The sequence below is a fragment of the Oncorhynchus keta genome, chromosome 35 (assembly GCF_023373465.1).
Source record: "Oncorhynchus keta strain PuntledgeMale-10-30-2019 chromosome 35, Oket_V2, whole genome shotgun sequence".
NCBI classification, from domain to species: Eukaryota; Metazoa; Chordata; class Actinopteri; order Salmoniformes; family Salmonidae; genus Oncorhynchus; species Oncorhynchus keta.
The window spans coordinates 74,660,518-74,680,100 of record NC_068455.1 but is presented as its reverse complement, the minus strand read 5'-3'; the positions used below and the strand labels follow the sequence as shown (position 1 = coordinate 74,680,100).

The window sequence follows — 19,583 nt, the reverse complement described above, 5'->3', positions numbered from 1 at the left end:
TAAAGCTTGGTCTGCTGTACTGTAGGTGGGTCTCTACCTTCAGCTAACCTCCTGTAAAGCTTGGTCTGCTGTACTGTAGGTGGGTCTCTACCTTCAGCTAACCTCCTGTAAAGCTTGGCCTGCCGTACTGTAGGTGGGTCTCTACCTTCAGCTAACCTCCTGTAAAGCTTGGCCTGCTGTACTGTGTGTCTCTGTGTATGTAACTGGTTTAGGGTAGTACTTGAGTTCTCCATTCAAGTCTGGTTTACTAATGATCAAATACATGTACTTGCAATTTTTACAAATGAAACTGTTTAGCAGGTCACATTTGCAAGCACTGACAAAATGTCAAACTCTTAAGATGCCAACCAGGCAGACCGACATACTTTCTCTTCCCTTTAGAAACCATCCAGGCGTGTCCTGTCATCACCTGAGATGGTTGAACCCCACAGTGACAATAGAACCACAGTGTGTTTCCATCTCCACGTTGTTAAGCTACAGCCTACCTTCAGCCTCATTGTGATCTGATCATAGATATGACACGTCTTTATTACAGTAGAATCAGGTTGTAGATGAGGTATGTTCCAGAAGATAATACCCACGGACAGTGTTGAGCCCTCAGCTAAATACAGTGTCTTCAGAAAGTATTCAGACCCCTTTTACTTTCTCCACATTTTTGTTATGTTACAGCCTTATTCTAAAATTGATTAAATACATTTTTCCCCCCTCATCAATCTACACACAATACCCCATAATGACATCACAATACCCCATAATGACATCACAATACCCCACAATGACATCATAATACCCCACAATGACATCACTATACCCCACAATGACAAAGCGAAGACAGGTTTTTAGAAATGTTTGCAAATGTATTAAAAATAGTAAACATTTACCTCCAGAGAAGAGAAACTCCCCAAATACAGGTGTGCCAATAAGACTCCAGGCTGTAATCGCTGCCAAAGGTGCTTAGCAAAGTACTGAGTAAAGGGTCTGAATACTTATGTAAATGTCATATTTCAAAAAAAAATATACAAACTGTTTTTTTTGCTTTGTCATTATGGGGTATTTTAGAATAAGGCTGTAATGTAACAGAATGTGGAAAAAGTCAAGGGGTCTGAATACTTTCCGAATGTACTGTTGAAAGTAATTACAGCCCTGTCTGTCCACTATAGGTTCAGTCCAAGGACTGAACGTTTTGTTTAGATTCCTAGACAGGAAGTATATAGGCAACACAAAACAGACCGTAAAATAGACATGTGAACACAGTGCATTCAGAAAGTATTCTCATACCCTTTGACATATTCTATGATAACAAACTGAAAACATGTTTTACAAATTTACTGAAAATGAAAAACATTTACATAAGTGTTCCCACCCCTGAGTCACTACATGTTAGGATCACCTTTGACAGTGATTACAGCTGTGAATCTTCCTGGGTAAGTCTCTAAGAGCTTTACATACCTTGAATATACAATATTTGCACATTATTCTTAAAAAAAAAACATATTTTCTGTGAAGGTGGTTGTTGGTCATTGCTAATCAGCCATGTTCAGGTCTTGCTATAGACTTTCTAGCAGATTTAAATCAACAGTAACTAGGCCACTCAGGAACATTCAATGTTGTCTTGGTAAGCAACTCCAGTGTATATTTGGCCTTGTGTTTTAGGTTATTGATCTGCTGAAATGTTAATTGGTCTCCTAGTGTCTGTTGGAAAGCTGACTGAACCAGGTTTTCCTCTAGGATTTTTGCCTGTGTTTAGCTCTATTTATTTTTACATTTCTTTAAACTGCCTAGTCCTTGTTGATGACAAGCATACCCATGACATGATGCAGCCAACTCCATGCTTGAAAATATGAAGAGTGGTACTCAGGGATGTGTTGTGTTGGATTTGCCCTCAACATAATGCTTTGTATTCAGGACATAAAGTTAATTTATTTGCAAAATATTTTACTTTAGTGACTTATTGCAAAATAGGATGCATGTTTTGGAATATTTTTATTCTGTACAGGCTTCCTCCTTTTCACTCTAATTTAGGTCAGTATTGTGGAGTAACTACAAGGTTGTTGATCCATCCTCAATTTTCTCTCATCACAGCCATTAAACTATGTAGCTGTTTTAAAGTCAACATTGGCCTCATGGTCAAATCCATGAGCAGTTTCCTTCCTCTCCGGCAACTGAGTTAAGAAGGACGCCTGTATCTTTGTAGTGACTGGGTGTATTGATACACTATCCAAAGTGTAATTAATAACTGCACCATGCTCAAAGGGATATTCAAAATCTGCTTTGTTTCATTTTTTACCCATCTACCAATCGGTGCCCTTTTTTGCAAGGCTTTGGAAAACTGCTCTGGTCTTTGTGGTTGAATCTGTGTTTGAAATCCACTGCCCAACTGAGGTACCTTACACTTCTCTATATGTGTGGGGAACAGAGACCACTGCCCAACTGAGGTACCTTACACTTCTCTATATGTGTGGGGAACAGAGACCACTGCCCAACTGAGGTACCTTACACTTCTCTATATGTGTGGGGAACAGAGACCACTGCCCAACTGAGGTACCTTACACTTCTCTATATGTGTGGGGAACAGAGACCACTGCCCAACTGAGGTACCTTACACTTCTCTATATGTGTGGGGAACAGAGACCACTGCCCAACTGAGGTACCTTACACTTCTCTATATGTGTGGGGAACAGAGACCACTGCCCAACTGAGGTACCTTACACTTCTCTATATGTGTGGGGAACAGAGACCACTGCCCAACTGAGGTACCTTACACTTCTCTATATGTGTGGGGTACAGAGACCACTGCCCAACTGAGGTACCTTACACTTCTCTATATGTGTGGGGTACAGAGACCACTGCCCAACTGAGGTACCTTACACTTCTCTATATGTGTGGGGTACAGAGACCACTGCCCAACTGAGGTACCTTACACTTCTCTATATGTGTGGGGTACAGAGACCACTGCCCAACTGAGGTACCTTACACTTCTCTATATGTGTGGGGTACAGAGACCACTGCCCAACTGAGGTACCTTACACTTCTCTATATGTGTGGGGTACAGAGACCACTGCCCAACTGAGGTACCTTACACTTCTCTATATGTGTGGGGTACAGAGACCACTGCCCAACTGAGGTACCTTACACTTCTCTATATGTGTGGGGAACAGAGACCACTGCCCAACTGAGGTACCTTACACTTCTCTATATGTGTGGGGTACAGAGACCACTGCCCAACTGAGGTACCTTACACTTCTCTATATATGTGGGGAACAGAGATCAGGTAGTAATTTAAAAAAAATCATGTTAAACACTATTATTGCAAACCGAGTGAGTCCATGCAACTTCTTATGTGACTGGTTGAGCACATTAAGTACATTGTTACTCCTGAACGTATTCAGGCGTCATAACAAAGGGGTTGAATACGTATTGACACATGGTTCAGCTGTACATTTTGTGTTTAATTTCTAAAAAGACAGTTCCACTTTGACGTTATGGGGTGAAGTCCGTTGAATCCGTTCTTCAGGCTGTAACACATTAAGTCATAGTGTACTTTCTGAAGTGCACTAGTTTTGACCCGGAGTCCTATGGGTCCTGGTCAGAAGTAGTGCACTATAAAGGGAATAGGCTGCCATGACTTCCACTCTGTTGACTGACGATGGTGGTGGTGTTTTCAGTGGAGTAACCACTGTGCTTTCACCAGGGACCGTATTGTGTTTCGCACAACAAGCTGAAATCGGGCTGCATCCTGTGTCACTTCCTGTTGCCGTTAGAGAGATGTTGGTTAGAGTTGTTGTTGTGGTTATTGTCGCGGGCGCAAACTCTGTTGCTGTTAGAGAGATGTTGGTTAGAGTTGTTGTTGTGGTTATTGTCGTGGGCGCTAACTCTGTTGCCGTTAGAGAGATGTTGATTAGAGTTGTTGTTGTGGTTATTGTCGCAGGCGCTAACTCTGTTGCTGTTAGAGAGATGTTGGTTAGAGTTGTTGTTGTGGTTATTGTCGTGGGCGCTAACTCTGTTGCCGTTAGAGAGATGTTGATTAGAGTTGTTGTTGTGGTTATTGTCGTGGGCGCTAACTCTGTTGCCGTTAGAGAGATGTTGATTAGAGTTGTTGTTGTGGTTATTGTCGCGGGCGCAAACTCTGTTGCTGTTAGAGAGATGTTGGTTAGAGTTGTTGTTGTGGTTATTGTCGTGGGCGCTAACTCTGTTGCCGTTAGAGAGATGTTGATTAGAGTTGTTGTTGTGGTTATTGTCGTGGGCGCTAACTCTGTTGCCGTTAGAGAGATGTTGATTAGAGTTGTTGTTGTGGTTATTGTCGCGGGCGCAAACTCTGTTGCAGTTAGAGACATGTTGATTAGAGTTGTTGTTGTGGTTATTGTCGCAGGCGCTAACTCTGTTGGAAATGGCACTCTGTTCTTCAAAAGGGCTGTGGTTTAAAGAGAATCTCCTCGACGCCTCCTCTAAACCCATTGGAGGAGAAGGTCAGAGGGGTGGGAGCTCTGGCGTTCTTATCCAATGGGTTTTGAGAAGGTGTGAGAAGACAGACCGAGGACTTGAGATTGTCCCGTAGGGAATAGGGTACCGTTTGTGACACATCCTCTGCCTGTCTATGGTTTGTGGAGTTTTGTGTCTTGGGAAATGTGTCTAAGGCCAATCACACACATGTTATTCTAATAATGTGTCTAAGGTCAATCACACGCATGTTATTCTAATAATGTGTCTAAGGTCAATCACACGCATGTTATTCTAATAATGTGTCTAAGGTCAATCACACGCATGTTATTCTAATAATGTGTCTAAGGTCAATCACACGCATGTTATTCTAATAATGTGTCTAAGGCCAATCACACGCATGTTATTCTAATAATGTGTCTAAGGTCAATCACACGCATGTTATTCTAATAATGTGTCTAAGGTCAATCACACGCATGTTATTCTAATAATGTGTCTAAGGCCAATCACACGCATGTTATTCTAATAATGTGTCTAAGGTCAATCACACGCATGTTATTCTAATAATGTGTCTAAGGTCAATCACACGCATGTTATTCTAATAATGTGTCTAAGGTCAATCACACGCATGTTATTCTAATAATGTGTCTAAGGTCAATCACACGCATGTTATTCTAATAATGTGTCGTATTGTTTTATTATAATTGCGTTATTGATATGAGTACAAAACACATTATTTTCTAATAATGTTCTTTCACATCTTACTTAGTTGGTAACGTGTGTGTGTGTTAACAAATCCCTCTCTCCCTCCCTCCAAGGCTACGGTAATACCGGTTACTCTAATGGTATGACCAGTAACGGGGCTGGTAGTAACGGTAAGCTGATGGACCTACTAGATGAGCCGGTACCGGGGGTAGGGACCTACGAAGACTTCAATACCATCGACTGGGTCAGAGAGAAGAGCAAGGACCGCGACCGCCACAGAGAGGTGTGGGTTCATGGTCACAGCTTTCTCAATTTCATCTTTCATTGGTTCCTCACAGCCATCTTCTCAACACTCATTGGACAAGGAAGCCCATGGCCCTTCCCCTCTGACCTTCTCCAATGAGTGCTGGGAAGGAGGCGAGGAGAGACAATGAATTGAGGAAGAGACCTTTCAATTTTTTTAAAATTTAAATTACATTTAACCAGGTTAGTCTCACTGAGATTAAAATCTATTTTACAATAGATACCTGGCCAATATAGCAGCACTCTGAGTGTGACACATTTACAACACATATACATATACTCTGCTAAATAGCATATACAACACAAAACAGTTTTAAGAACATCAATTTCATTGAGCAGGCGAGATGCTTTGGGACGGTGTAGTGCATCTAGGTGAAAACATCGACCACCGTAGTTTTAACCCTCGCTATGAACTCATCCGAAGAGACGAGCGTCTGTAATTTAATGTCCTTCTGTAGCTTCTTCCAGCTCGACACGGGCCTTAGACACAGTCAACAAAACACGCAGATAGTTGTCATTTGTCCACTGGATAATATAGGTTAAATGGGAGCTGTCTCATCAGTATGGCATTAGGAATGAAAATGTACCAATGACTTTGTCTCCTAAGAGCTAAGGAAGGCCGGCCTGTGTCATGTTGCCATGGTCACTACAGTAACCGTAGCTGACCTTAGAGGAAATAAGGATGATGGCCTAATCTACAAGGCCTTTGCATAAGAGGAAAAGTGAAAACTGACTCCCTCTCTTCTCCAGATCACCAGTAAGAGTGAGCAGTCTACCTGGGCCCTGCTCCACAGCATCAGTGATGCCTTCTCCGGCTGGCTCCTCATGCTGCTCATAGGACTCTTGTCAGGTGCATGTGACTCTCTCATCGTCCAATCACTCTTCCTATACAGTAGAATATTCCTCTTTGTTCCACTCTCTTTCTCAAACTCTATCCCCTCTTTCATCTCCCTCTCTTTTTCTCTATCCCCTCTCGCTCTGTCCTCTCGCTCTGTCCTCTCGCTCTCTCTCCTCTCGCTCTCTCTCCTCTCGCTCTCTCTCCTCTTGGTCTCTCTCCTCTCTCCAGGTGCTCTAGCAGGCTGTATAGACATCTCGGCTCACTGGTTAACAGACCTGAAGGAGGGTGTGTGTCTGTCTGGCTTCTGGTTCAACCATGAACACTGCTGCTGGGGCTCTAACCAAACCACCTTTCAAGAGAGGGACAAGTGTCCACAGTGGCAGAGCTGGGCTGAACTGCTGGGTGGTAGCTCAGAGGTGAGGAGGGGGGAGAAGTTGGGAGGGGGGTGTGTGTGTGTGTAAGCATTTGTCGATCATTGAAAAATAACTAACTTCCCATATTTGAGTTTCTACTTTTTTTGTGATGCCATTCACAATGGCTTAGTGAATTTTCAGTTGTGTGTGAGCTCCCTCTGGTGGTTGAGACGATACATTATCTGGTGTTTACTCACCGTGACCAGATTACAGTACTGTTCAATCCTGTCTTTCCTCTGTGTGTCCTGTAGGGGGCAGCAGTGTACATAGTCAACTACTTGATGCTCTGTTTTCTACTGTATCTATACCTAACCCTGTCTTTCCTCTGTGTGTCCTGTAGGGGGCAGCAGTGTACATAGTCAACTACTTGATGCTCTGTTTTCTACTGTATCTATACCTAACCCTGTCTTTCCTCTGTGTGTCCTGTAGGGGGCGGCAGTGTACATAGTCAACTACCTGATGCTCTGTTTTCTACTGTATCTATACCTAACCCTGTCATTCCTCTGTGTCCTGTAGGGGGCAGCAGCGTACACAGTCAACAACCTGATGCTCTGTTTTCTACTGTATCTATTCCTAACCCTGTCATTCCTCTGTGTCCTGTAGGGGGCAGCAGCGTACATAGTCAACTACTTGATGTTCATGTTGTGCGCTCTACTGTTCTCCTTCCTGGCTGTCATTCTGGTCCGGGCCTTCGCACCTTACGCCTGTGGATCAGGAATACCAGAGGTGAACACAGACAGACTCATTCAGCCTTTAGCTCAGTGGGCTAACTAACACAGTTTTGGTTCAGACAGACAGACAGACAGAGAGACACATTCAGCCTTTAGCTCAGTGGGCTAACTAACACAGTTTTGGTTCAGACAGACGGACAGAGAGACACATTCAGCCTTTAGCTCAGTGGGCTAACTAACACAGTTTTGGTTCAGACAGACAGACAGACAGAGAGACACATTCAGCCTTTAGCTCAGTGGGCTAACTAACACAGTTTTGGTTCAGACAGACAGACAGAGAGACACATTCAGCCTTTAGCTCAGTGGGCTAACTAACACAGTTTTGGTTCAGACAGACAGAGACACATTCAGCCTTTAGCTCAGTGGGCTAACTAACACAGTTTTGGTTCAGACAGACAGACAGAGAGACACATTCAGCCTTTAGCTCAGTGGGCTAACTAACACAGTTTTGGTTCAGACACTGTCAGATATGACACAAGTGTTAAAAAAGAATGAAGCTTTTTTCTGAAAAAATATTTGTTTGTCTCTCCTGGCCTTTTTCAGTCTCATTGAAGTCCAATTCTATTGAACCTTTTAGAAACTCAGACCCAGTTTTACTTCCGTAAACAAACCCAGAGTGCTAAAACGGCTCAAGGAGATATTTCAGAAAAATACAAAATAATATTAAAAACAATTGGGATACAAAAAATGGATGTTGCTGTGTGATTTACTTAAAGCACAATGACACGTAAACAGCCCTTCTGAAGTGACTAATACCTCACCAAAACAATCCATATTTCTCTTTGAAAACGTACTCTGACATATCAACATGAACATTTTGCTTTGAATTTCAGAAACTCACTTTTTTTTTTTTGTACAATTTTCTAAATGTAATCACTACCAGGTGTTTAAAGCCATACCGTGATCGTCTCGTGCTCTTGTCTGTATTTTTGAGAAAACAGTCCCAAATGGCATCCTATCCTCTGTAAAAATTCACTAGGACACTGGAATCGAGTGCCGTTTGGGATGCGGCCAGTTTGTTTTGGAGTGAAGACCATATCTGTGTTATTGGGGTCATCACTGACCTCTTGTCCTTCGAAATTGGGCTAAAACACTTTCAGTTGTAGCCACAACTACTGACACACACACTAGCATCATGACGCTGGCAGACACACTGTCCTTTAATATGTTTGGCTCACTCATAGAATCAGATCTGTTCCTTGTGTTTTTGGCGGCAGAACACACACACACTCATTTACAGCAAACAAACACACACACACACATACACACTCATTTACAGCAAACAAACACACACACACACACACACAACGTGCCAAAAAACGACTGCATTTTTATTTCCCTCGTGATATTGGGACAAATGTCACCAAAGCAAAACAATATGAATCCCTTCATGATGTAATGGGGAGATGTGCAACGAATCCAGGCTGTATCACAACCGGCTGTGATTGGGCGTCCCATAGGGTGGCGCACAATTGGCCCAGCGTCGTCCGGGGTGGGCCGTCATTGTAAATAAGAATTTGTTCTTTAACTGACTCGCCTAGTTAAATAAAGGCTACCTTTTTTTTTAAATGTCTCAAATCGCACCCCATTCCCTACGTTGTTCCCTATTTATCTGGTCACATATAGGGCACTGTATAATGAATAGGGTGCCATGTGGGACACAGACCCTGTAGGAGAAAGAGACGGTCCCATTGGGAGTTGACTGACATCTCAAACTGAGGTAACAGCAGTGTGAAAGCCTGTCAAAGGTCCCACGTTCAAGAGAGATGTTTTAAAACCCATTATTGACACATTGGTACTGTTTTGCAACAACCACACCATTTTTTAAAATAGATGACCACATGTTCATCTCGCTCGGAGTGATCAAGTTAGCATATCTTTGTTCTGCAAACTGTCTGGTTGTGCTTTTTGGTGAGTTTTTGTTAGTTTGGGTTTTTCACTTAGTTTTCTACCGTTTTAAACACAACCGACTGAAACAAGGATCGACCACCTGAATGTGACCAATCATAAACTTGTTTTCATATTTCGTTGAAAAATGATTTGCTACGGCGTGCCCTAATGAACTTGAACCAAATGTCTTTGCTTCCTTGCTTCTACAGATGCCTCAGTTGGTTTTCTCCATGACCTCCAAACCCTAACCCCCTCTCCCCTCTCGTGTCTCCCCAGATAAAGACCATACTCTCTGGGTTCATCATTAGAGGCTACCTGGGGAAATGGACCCTAATCATCAAGACAATTACCCTGGTCCTGGCTGTCTCTTCTGGTACTGCTCTCACACTCCCTCTTTCTCTCTCGCTTTCTCTCTCGCTTTCTCTCTCGCTTTCTCTCTCGCTTTCTCTCTCGCTTTCTCTCTCGCTTTCTCTCTCGCTTTCTCTCTCTCGCTTTCTCTCTCCCGCTTTCTCTCTCCCGCTTTCTCTCTCCCGCTTTCTCTCTCCCGCTTTCTCTCTCCCGCTTTCTCTCTCCCGCTTTCTCTCTCCCGCTTTCTCTCTCCCGCTTTCTCTCTCCCGCTTTCTCTCTCCCGCTTTCTCTCTCCCGCTTTCTCTCTCCCGCTTTCTCTCTCCCGCTTTCTCTCTCCCGCTTTCTCTCTCTCCCGCTTTCTCTCTCTCCCTCTTTCTCTCCCGCTTTCTCTCCCTCGCTTTCTCTCTCGCTTTCTGTCTCTACACAAACACTGACTTGTCTTTGTCTCTACAGGTCTCAGTCTTGGCAAGGAAGGACCCCTGGTCCATGTAGCATGTTGCTGTGCCAACATCCTCTGTCATCTATTCACAAAGTACCGACAGAACGAAGCGAAACGACGAGAGGTGAGAGAAGAGACAGACGGCTGTTTGAATCATCTCAGTCGAGGTGGAATAGATCATTGTTCATTTTGTTAGAATCATGGTTGTATCTCAATACTGTGCAGAGGCCTCTTATTGTCTCCATTACCTTCATCTGAATATTTTGTGTTAGTATATAGTGATCTACCCATCTGTCCTAGGTGTTATCTGCAGCCGCAGCAGTGGGCGTGTCTGTGGCCTTTGGCGCTCCTATAGGAGGAGTGCTGTTTAGTCTAGAGGAGGTAAGGGAACCCATGTCCAACTCTTAACCTGAATTAGAATAAAGTAAAACAATCAGGTATAAGCCTGGAGATTTCACCAATGTTACTGTAAGTAAGAGACTTGAACTAAGGCTCACTACTGCGTGAAACTAGTCCTTTTGACCGTGAAGGAGACCTCCTTCTCTCTTCTCCCTCTGCCCAGGTGAGCTACTACTTCCCTCTGAAGACTCTGTGGAGGTCGTTCTTCGCTGCGTTGGTGGCAGCCTTCACTCTGCGCTCCATCAACCCGTTCGGTAACAGCCGACTGGTCTTGTTCTACGTAGAGTTCCATACCCCCTGGCACATGGTGGAGCTGGTCCCGTTCACCCTGCTGGGCATCTTCGGTGGCCTCTGGGGGGCGCTCTTCATCAGGGCTAATATCGCCTGGTGCAGAAGGCGTGAGTAGGAGGGAGGGATGAGAGAGAGACTACTTATAATGAATGAGCCTGTTTCTCTCCTGTTCCAGTTTTGATTGACTGATTGAATGATTTGTTAATTGTCCCAATAATGACGTGATGAACTTCCTCCTCTCCTCAGGTAAGACCACTCGTCTGGGCCACTACCCGGTGCTGGAGGTCTTAGTGGTAACTGGAATCACAGCCCTCCTCTCCTTCCCGAACAGTTACACCAGGATGAGTGGGTCAGAACTGATCTCAGAACTGTTTAATGACTGTTCTCTACTGGATTCCTCACAGCTGTGTGACTACAACAGCTCTGAGAACAGGTACTAACTGGGGGAGGGAGTGTGTTTTTTTTTAAACGTTGTCAACTAATATTTACTTATTTAATTCCTTCAGGTCTGACTCTGGTGTGTTTAGTGCCAGCCTCGCTGATAGGGCGTTCAGTAACACACTCCCTGATAGGCCAGCTGGACCAGGTGTGTATACAGCGCTATGGCAACTGGCTCTGGCACTCTTCTTCAAGATGCTGGTCACTGTGGTTACCTTCGGCATGAAGGTAGGTGTGGGATAGGTGGGTTGTGTGATGATACATTTAAAAAAAAAATATTGTTTTACTTATATTTATTGATTTATTTTACCCCCTTTTTTCCCCAATTTCGTGGTTTCCAATTGTTAGTAGTTACTATCTTGTCTCATCGCTACAACTCCCGTATGGGGTCGGAAGAGACGAAGGTTGAAAGTCATGCGTCCTCCGAAACACAACCCAACCAAGTTACTGCTTCACATTGCGCCATACAACCTGGAAGCCAGCCGCACCAATGTGTCGGAGGAAACACCGGGTGACCTTGGTTGGCGCTCACTGCGCCCGGCCCTCCACAGGAGGTGCGCAATGAGACAAGGACATCTGTCGCGACAGAGCCTGGGCTCGAACCCAGAGTCTCTGGTGGCCTTAGACCACTGCGCCACCCAGGAGGCCCGGTTTACATATTTTTGATAAAATTAATCTGTGATATATTCTCTAATAACCTTGTCCGAGCCAGAACGGCCCATAGCGTAGGAGCCTATCTCCTGTTTCTGTAGTGAGGCAGCTTGTTGTACAAGTACACCCCGTGGCTAGGACACTAGTAACAGCAAGAAGGACAATCATTATTTGACAATTGGTTCCATGCTCATCTCTCCAGGTCCCTTCCGGTCTCTTCATCCCCAGTATGGCTGTAGGGGCGATAGTAGGCAGACTGCTGGGAGTTGCCATGGAACAGATGGCGTTGAACCATCATGACTGGCTCATCGTCAAGGGCTGGTGCTCATCAGGGGCGGACTGTATCACACCAGGGCTCTACGCTATGGTGGGGGCGGCTGCATGTCTAGGTGAGGAGATCACGAGAGTACTATGGTGGGGTTGCTGTATGTCTGGGTGAGGAGGTCACTACAGTACTATGGTGGGGTTGCTGTATGTCTGGGTGAGGAGGTCACTACAGTACTATGGTGGGGTTGCTTTATGTCTGGGTGAGGAGGTCACTACAGTACTATGGTGGGGGTTGCTGTATGTCTGGGTGAGGAGGTCACTACAGTACTATGGTGGGGTTGCTGTATGTCTGGGTGAGGAGGTCACTACAGTACTATGGTGGGGTGGCTGTATGTCTGGGTGAGGAGGTCACTACAGTACTATGGTGGGGGGGTAGGTGAGGAGGCTGTATGTCTGGGTGAGGAGGTCACTACAGTACTATGGTGGGGTGGCTGCATGTCTGGGTGAGGAGGTCACTACAGTACTATGGTGGGGTTGCTGTATGTCTGGGTGAGGAGGTCACTACAGTACTATGGTGGGGTTGCTGTATGTCTGGGTGAGGAGGTCACTACAGTACTATGGTGGGGTGGCTGTATGTCTGGGTGAGGAGGTCACTACAGTACTATGGTGGGGTGGCTGTATGTCTGGGTGAGGAGGTCACTACAGTACTATGGTGGGGTGGCTGTATGTCTGGGTGAGGAGGTCACTACAGTACTATGGTGGGGTGGCTGTATGTCTGGGTGAGGAGGTCACTACAGTACTATGGTGGGGTGGCTGTATGTCTGGGTGAGGAGGTCACTACAGTACTATGGTGGGGTTGCTGTATGTCTGGGTGAGGAGGTCACTACAGTACTATGGTGGGGTGGCTGTATGTCTAGGTGAGGAGGTCACTACAGTACTATGGTGGGGTTGCTGTATGTCTGGGTGAGGAGGTCAGTACTACAGTCACTATGGTGGGGTTGATGTATGGGGTGGTACTATGGTGGGGTGCTGTATGTCTGGGTGAGGAGGTCACTACAGTACTATGGTGGGGTTGATGTATGTCTTGGTGAGGAGGTCACTTGGGTACTATGGTGGGGGTGGCTGTATGTCTGGGTGAGGAGGTCACTACAGTACTATGGTGGGGGCGGCTGTATGTCTGGGTGAGGAGGTCACTACAGTACTATGGTGGGGTTGCTGTATGTCTAGGTGAGGAGGTCACTACAGTACTATGGTGGGGTTGCTGTATGTCTGGGTGAGGAGGTCACTACAGTACTATGGTGGGGTGGCTGCATGTCTGGGTGAGGAGGTCACTACAGTACTATGGTGGGGTTGCTGTATGTCTAGGTGAGGAGGTCACTTGGTACTATGGTGGGGTACTATGTCTGGGTGAGGAGGTACAGTACTATGGTGGGGTTGCTGCATGTCTGGGTGAGGAGGTCACTACAGTACTATGGTGGGGTTGCTGTATGTCTGGGTGAGGAGGTCACTACAGTACTATGGTGGGGTGGCTGTATGTCTGGGTGAGGAGGTCACTACAGTACTATGGTGGGGGTGGCTGCATGTCTATGGTGGGGTTGTGATGTCTAGGTGAGGAGGTCACTACAGTACTATGGTGGGGTTGCTGTATGTCTGGGTGAGGAGGTCACTACAGTACTATGGTGGGGTTGCTGTATGTCTGGGTGAGGAGGTCACTACAGTACTATGGTGGGGTTGCTGTATGTCTGGGTGAGGAGGTCACTACAGTACTATGGTGGGGCTGCTGTATGTCTGGGTGAGGAGGTCACTACAGTACTATGGTGGGGTTGCTGTATGTCTAGGTGAGGAGGTCACTACAGTACTATGGTGGGGTTGCTGTATGTCTGGGTGAGGAGGTCACTACAGTACTATGGTGGGGTGGCTGCATGTCTGGGTGAGGAGGTCACTACAGTACTATGGTGGGGTTGCTGTATGTCTGGGTGAGGAGGTCACTACAGTACTATGGTGGGGTGGCTGCATGTCTGGGTGAGGAGGTCACTACAGTACTATGGTGGGGTTGCTGTATGTCTGGGTGAGGAGGTCACTACAGTACTATGTCTGGTGAGGAGGGGTGGTGCTGTATGTCTGGGTGAGGAGGTCACTACAGTACTATGGTGGGGTGGCTGTATGTCTGGGTGAGGAGGTCACTACAGTACTATGGTGGGGTGGCTGCATGTCTAGGTGAGGAGGTCACTACAGTACTATGGTGGGGTTGCTGTATGTCTGGGTGAGGAGGTCACTACAGTACTATGGTGGGGTTGCTGTATGTCTAGGTGAGGAGGTCACTACAGTACTATGGTGGGGTGGCTGCATGTCTGGGTGAGGAGGTCACTACAGTACTATGGTGGGGTTGCTGTATGTCTGGGTGAGGAGGTCACTACAGTACTATGGTGGGGGCGGCTGTATGTCTAGGTGAGGAGGTCACTAGGGTACTATGGTGGGGTTGATGTATGTCTGGGTGAGGAGGTCACTTGGGTACTATGGTGAGGTCACTAGGGTACTATGGTGGGGGTGGCTGTATGTCTAGGTGAGGAGGTCACTAGGGTACTATGGTGGGGTTGATGTATGTCTGGGTGAGGAGGTCATTTGGGTACTATGGTGAGGTCTGATGTATGTCTAGGTGAGGAGGTCACTAGGGTACTATGGTGGGGTTGATGTATGTCTGGGTGAGGAGGTCACTTGGGTACTATGGTGAGGTCACTTGGGTACTATGGTGGGGTTGATGTATGTCTGGGTGAGGAGGTCACTTGGGTACTATGGTGGGGTTGATGTATGTCTTGGTGAGGAGTTCACTTGGGTACTATGGTGGGGGCGGCTGTATGTCTGGGGGAGGAGGTCACTACAGTACTATGGTGGGGTTGCTGTATGTCTGGGTGAGGAGGTCACTGGGGTTAGACCACACGGTGGGGTACTATGGTGGGGTTGCTGTATGTCTGGGTGAGGAGGTCACTACGGTGGGGGGGTCTTGAGGAGTACTATGGTGGGGTTGGCTGTTGATGTCTGGGTGAGGAGGTCACTAAACCACAGTACTATGGTGGGGTTGCTGTTGATGTCTGGGTGAGGAGGTCACACAGTACTATGGTGGGGTTGCTGTGATGTCTGGGTGAGGAGGTCACGGTGGGGTTATGTCAGTACTATGGTGGGGTGGGTGGGGTTGATGTCTGGGTGAGGAGGTCACTACAGTACTATGGTGGGGGGTGGCTGTTGATGTCTGGGTGAGGAGGTCACTACACCACTATGGTGGGGTTGCGGTGTATGTCTGGGTGAGGAGGTCACTAGACCACAGTCTGGGTACTACGGTGGGGTTGATGTTATGTCTGGGGTGAGGAGGAGGTCACTACGGTGGGGTAGACCACTACGGTGGGGTTGGTGGGGTTGATGTCTGGGTGAGGAGGTCACTAAACCACTACGGTGGGGTTGATGTCTGGGTGAGGTCACTACGGTGGGGTACTATACGGTGGGGTGGGGGCGGCTGTATGTCTAGGTGAGGAGGTCACTAGGGTACTATGGCGGGGGGGTTGATGTATGTCTGGGTGAGGAGGTCATTTGGGGTACTATGTCTGGGGTGAGGTCACTACGGTGGGGTTACTATGGTGGGGTTGATGTGATGTCTAGGTGAGGAGGTCACTTGGACCACTATGGTGGGGTTGATGTGATGTCTGGGTGAGGAGGTCACTTGGGTACTATGGTGGGGTTGATGTATGTCTTGGTGAGGAGTTCACTTGGGTACTATGGTGGGGGCGGCTGTATGTCTGGGTGAGGAGGTCACTTGGGTACTATGGTGAGGTCACTAGGGTACTATGGTGGGGTTGATGTATGTCTTGGTGAGGAGTTCACTTGGGTACTATGGTGGGGGCGGCTGTATGTCTGGGTGAGGAGGTCACTTGGGTACTATGGTGAGGTCACTAGGGTACTATGGTGGGGCGGCTGTATGTCTGGGTGAGGAGGTCACTAGACCACTACGGTGGGGTTAGACCACTACGGTGGGGTTAGACCACTACGGTGGGGTTAGACCACTACGGTGGGGTTGATGTCTGGGTGAGGAGGTCACTAGACCACTACGGTGGGGTTAGACCACTACGGTGAGGGGGGGTGGGGTTGATGTCTGGGTGAGGAGGTCACTAAACCACTACGGTGGGGGGGTTAGACCACTACGGTGGGGTTGATGTCTGGGTGAGGAGACCACTACGGTGGGGTTAGACCACTACGGTGGGGTTGATGTCTGGGTGAGGAGGTCACTGGGGTTAGACCACTACGGTGGGTTGGTCTGGGTGAGAGGTCCACTACGGTGGGGTTAGACCACTACGGTGGGGTTAGACCACTACGGTGGGGTTAGACCACTACGGTGGGGTTGATGTCTGGGTGAGGAGGTCACTAAACCACTACGGTGGGGTTGATGTCTGGGTGAGGAGGTCACTAGACCACTACGGTGGGGTTAGACCACTACGGTGGGGTTGATGTCTGGGTGAGGAGGTCACTAGACCACTACGGTGGGGTTGATGTCTGGGTGAGGAGGTCACTAAACCACTACGGTGGGATTAGACCACTACGGTGGGATTAGACCACTACGGTGGGGTTGATGTCTGGGTGAGGAGGTCACTAGACCACTACGGTGGGATTAGACCACTACGGTGGGGTTGATGTCTGGGTGAGGAGGTCACTAGACCACTACGGTGGGGTTAGACCACTACGGTGGGGTTAGACCACTACGGTGGGGTTGATGTCTGGGTGAGGAGGTCACTAGACCACTACGGTGGGGTTAGACCACTACGGTGGGGTTAGACCACTACGGTGGGGTTGATGTCTGGGTGAGGAGGTCACTAAACCACTACGGTGGGGTTGATGTCTGGGTGAGGAGGTCACTAAACCACTACGGTGGGGTTAGACCACTACGGTGGGGTTAGACCACTACGGTGGGGTTGATGTCTGGGTGAGGAGGTCACTAGACCACTACGGTGGGGTTAGACCACTACGGTGGGGTTAGACCACTACGGTGGGGTTGATGTCTGGGTGAGGAGGTCACTAGACCACTACGGTGGGGTTAGACCACTACGGTGGGGTTGATGTCTGGGTGATGAGGTCACTAGACCACTACGGTGGGGTTAGACCACTACGGTGGGGTTAGACCACTACGGTGGGGTTGATGTCTGGGTGAGGAGGTCACTAGACCACTACGGTGGGGTTAGACCACTACGGTGGGGTTGATGTCTGGGTGAGGAGGTCACTAGACCACTACGGTGGGGTTAGACCACTACGGTGGGGTTGATGTCTGGGTGAGGAGGTCACTAAACCACTACGGTGGGGTTGATGTCTGGGTGAGGAGGTCACTAGACCACTACGGTGGGGTTAGACCACTACGGTGGGGTTAGACCACTACGGTGGGGGATGTCTGGGTGAGGAGGTCATTAGACCACTACGGTGGGGTTAGACCACTACGGTGGGGTTGATGTCTGGGTGAGGAGGTCACTAGACCACTACGGTGGGGTTAGACCACTACGGTGGGGTTGATGTCTGGGTGAGGAGGTCACTAGACCACTACGGTGGGGTTGCTGTCTGGGTGAGGAGGTCACTAAACCACTACGGTGGGGTTAGACCACTACGGTGGGGTTGATGTCTGGGTGAGGAGGTCACTAAACCACTACGGTGGGGTTGATGTCTGGGTGAGGAGGTCGGTGGGGTTGATGTCTGGGTGAGGAAACCACTACGGTGGAGTTGATGTCTGGGTGAGGAGGTCACTAAACCACTACGGTGGGGTTGATGTCTGGGTGAGGAGGTCACTAAACCACTACGGTGGGGTTAGACCACTACGGTGGGGTTGATGTCTGGGTGAGGAGGTCACTAGAGCCACTAAACCACGGTGGGGTTGATGTCTGGGTGAGGGGTTAGACCACTACGGTGGGGTTGATGTCTGGGTGAGGAGGAGGTCACGGTGGGGTTGACCACTACGGTGGGGTTAGACCACTACGGTGGGGTTGATGTCTGGGTGAGGAGGTCACTAAACCACTACGGTGGGGTTAGACCACTACGGTGGGGTTGATGTCTGGGTGAGGAGGTCACTAAACCACTACGGTGGGGTTAGACCACTACGGTGGGGTTGATGTCTGGGTGAGGAGGTCACTAAACCACTACGGTGGGGTTAGACCACTACGGTGGGGTTGATGTCTGGGTGAGGAGGTCACTATGTCTGGGTGAGGAGGTCACTAAACCACTACGGTGGGGTTAGACCACTACGGTGGGGGGTTGAGGAGACCACTACGGTGGGGTTGATGTCTGGGTGAGGAGGTCACTAAACCACTACGGTGGGGTTGATGTCTGGGTGAGGAGGTCACTAGACCACTACGGTGGGGTTAGACCACTACGGTGGGGTTAGACCACTACGGTGGGGTTGCTGTATGTCTGGTGTTTATCTTAGCGGTTCAAATCACACTTCTTAGGTGCTCCTTTTTAGTATGTAGTCGTCAGAAGTGTCTTCACTAACTTTTCCCCCAAGATACTGTCCCATCCCTCTCTCCCATCCCCCTTTGACAAATACCCTCTCCCTTTGACGAGTACCCTCTCACTCCCCATCTTTGACGAATACCCTCTCCCTTTGACGAATACCCTCTCACTCCTCGTCTTTGTCGAATACCGTCTCCCTCCCCCTTTGACAAATACCCTCTCCCTTTGACGAATACCCTCTCACTCCTCGTCTTTGGCGAATACCCTCTCCCTCCCCGTCTTTGACGAATACCCTCTCCCTCCCCGTCTTTGACGAATACCCTCTCCCTCCCCGTCTTTGACGAATACCCTCTCCCTCCCCCTTTGACGAATACCCTCTCCCTCCCCCTTTGACGAATACCCTCTCCCTCCCCGTCTTTGACGAATACCCTCTCCCTCCCCGTCTTTGACGAATACCCTCTCCCTCCCCGTCTTTGACGAATACCCTCTCCCTCCCCCCTACCCTCTCCCTCCCCTTTGACGAATACCCTCTCCCTCCCCCTTTGACGAATACCCTCTCCCTCCCCTTTGACGAATACCCTCTCCCTCCCCCTTTGACGAATACCCTCTCCCTCCCCCTTTGACGAATACCCTCTCCCTCCCCGTCTTTGACGAATACCCCTCTCTCCCCCTCCCCTCCCTTTGACGAATACCCTCTCCCTCCGTCTTTGACGAATACCCTCTCCCTCCCCGTCTTTGACGAATACCCTCTCCCTCCGTCTTTGACGAATACCCTCTCCCTCCGTCTTTGATACCCTCTCCCTCCCCGTCTTTGACGAATACCCTCTCCCTCCCCCTACCCTCTCCCTCCCCCTCCCCTCCCCCTTTGACGAATACCCTCTCCCTCCCCGTCTTTGACGAATACCCTCTCCCTCCCCCTTTGACGAATACCCTCTCCCTCCCCCGAATACCCTCTCCCT

At 48.3% G+C, this 19,583-nt stretch overlaps 1 protein-coding gene and 2 long non-coding RNA genes across 3 annotated transcripts in view; all 3 read left to right on the top strand.

Annotated features, from left to right (window-relative positions):
• The window catches only part of LOC118378359 (H(+)/Cl(-) exchange transporter 5-like), a 44,975-nt gene that overhangs the window by 10,812 nt on the left and 14,580 nt on the right, over positions 1-19,583 (top strand). The window contains exons 3-13 of the mRNA XM_052497737.1: positions 5,256-5,425; positions 6,196-6,295; positions 6,512-6,699; positions 7,300-7,422; positions 9,594-9,690; positions 10,119-10,228; positions 10,405-10,485; positions 10,667-10,901; positions 11,041-11,227; positions 11,301-11,460; positions 12,086-12,272. Of these exons, the coding sequence (XP_052353697.1) occupies positions 5,256-5,425; positions 6,196-6,295; positions 6,512-6,699; positions 7,300-7,422; positions 9,594-9,690; positions 10,119-10,228; positions 10,405-10,485; positions 10,667-10,901; positions 11,041-11,227; positions 11,301-11,460; positions 12,086-12,272 (1,638 nt within the window). The remainder of the gene's footprint in view (positions 1-5,255; positions 5,426-6,195; positions 6,296-6,511; positions 6,700-7,299; positions 7,423-9,593; positions 9,691-10,118; positions 10,229-10,404; positions 10,486-10,666; positions 10,902-11,040; positions 11,228-11,300; positions 11,461-12,085; positions 12,273-19,583) is intronic.
• LOC127916221 (uncharacterized) lies at positions 12,626-14,532 on the top strand. Its single transcript, XR_008094025.1, has 4 exons — positions 12,626-12,799; positions 13,200-13,292; positions 13,340-13,523; positions 14,330-14,532. It is a non-coding gene; the product is annotated as an uncharacterized LOC127916221 (long non-coding RNA).
• On the top strand, positions 16,606-18,821 carry LOC127916229 (uncharacterized). The gene is made up of 5 exons (XR_008094040.1): positions 16,606-17,044; positions 17,468-17,509; positions 17,752-17,854; positions 17,918-17,959; positions 18,469-18,821. It is a non-coding gene; the product is annotated as an uncharacterized LOC127916229 (long non-coding RNA).